This window comes from Penaeus monodon, chromosome 19 (genome assembly GCF_015228065.2).
Source record: "Penaeus monodon isolate SGIC_2016 chromosome 19, NSTDA_Pmon_1, whole genome shotgun sequence".
Classification (NCBI taxonomy): domain Eukaryota; kingdom Metazoa; phylum Arthropoda; class Malacostraca; order Decapoda; family Penaeidae; genus Penaeus; species Penaeus monodon.
This window is the reverse complement of record NC_051404.1, coordinates 27,744,092-27,744,908: the sequence shown is the minus strand read 5'-3', so window position 1 is coordinate 27,744,908 and position 817 is coordinate 27,744,092. Positions and strand designations below refer to the sequence as shown.

The following is an 817-nucleotide window of genomic DNA, read 5'->3' as shown; positions in this document are numbered from 1 at the left end:
CGCGCGCGTGCTTGTAAATATGTGAGCACTCGTGTGTTCGTATGCATCTGTAGAAGGTCAGGGAAGATTCAGATAATGGCATTTGGGTTGGGAAACTTAGGCCTGTTCGAAGTCGATGTCGCTGTAGGGAGGGAGTTCACTCTTGCCTGGCGACTCCGGCATCTTGACTCTGCAGATATATATATCAAAAGGCATTATTCTATCGCATAAATGCTGGTGCTGGATTACATTCATTGAATGGTGTGTAGTATATAAAATACTTCTGATTGTGTAAACTCACTGCTCAGGCTCAGATTCCTTCTTCTTCCTGCAGCAGCGCCAGATGCAGCCGTGGTCGTTCTGGCCCTTCTTGTTCCCGCAGCAGTCGCCGTCGTGGCGGCAGTACCACATGATCAAAGCCAGGACTACGATCATAACCGACAGCGTCCCCCACAGCTTTACCTGAAGGAATAATGGACTCTGTAATATCAGGCATTTCAAGAGGAAGTTGTGAAGTCTAAGCAAGAGAATGACAACTTTCCATACAAGTACGAAGACAGACCTGATCCCATATTGCCACATCAGTGTCCTTCTCTCGGCAGCACGTTGGTTCACCACCTTCTTGGCAACATTTTTCTGAGTCAGCGCACTTGTAGATGTTGTTGGGGTCATCTTTTGGTCCCTCCAGGTCAGCGAAGCACTCCTTTTTGGCTTCGACTGAAAGAGCAGGGAACACGTATGCGATTAATGGACAAAAAATGACATCAAGTCATGGCAGGACAAAAAGCCCTTAGCGGATGATGTGTTGCTTTAGCTCTGGTTTCGGAAAAGCGGGATT

The 817-nt window shown here is 47.5% G+C and overlaps 1 protein-coding gene across 1 annotated transcript; it reads right to left on the bottom strand.

Annotated features, from left to right (window-relative positions):
• Positions 1-6: 6 nt before the first annotated feature.
• On the bottom strand, positions 7-696 carry LOC119585150 (the record flags this gene model as incomplete). The annotated part of the gene is given in 3 exon segments (XM_037933781.1): positions 7-169; positions 281-441; positions 542-696. Coding segments are annotated over 3 exon segments (389 nt in total), but the record flags the coding sequence as incomplete, so codon positions are not given.
• Between the last annotated feature and the right edge of the window lie 121 nt (positions 697-817).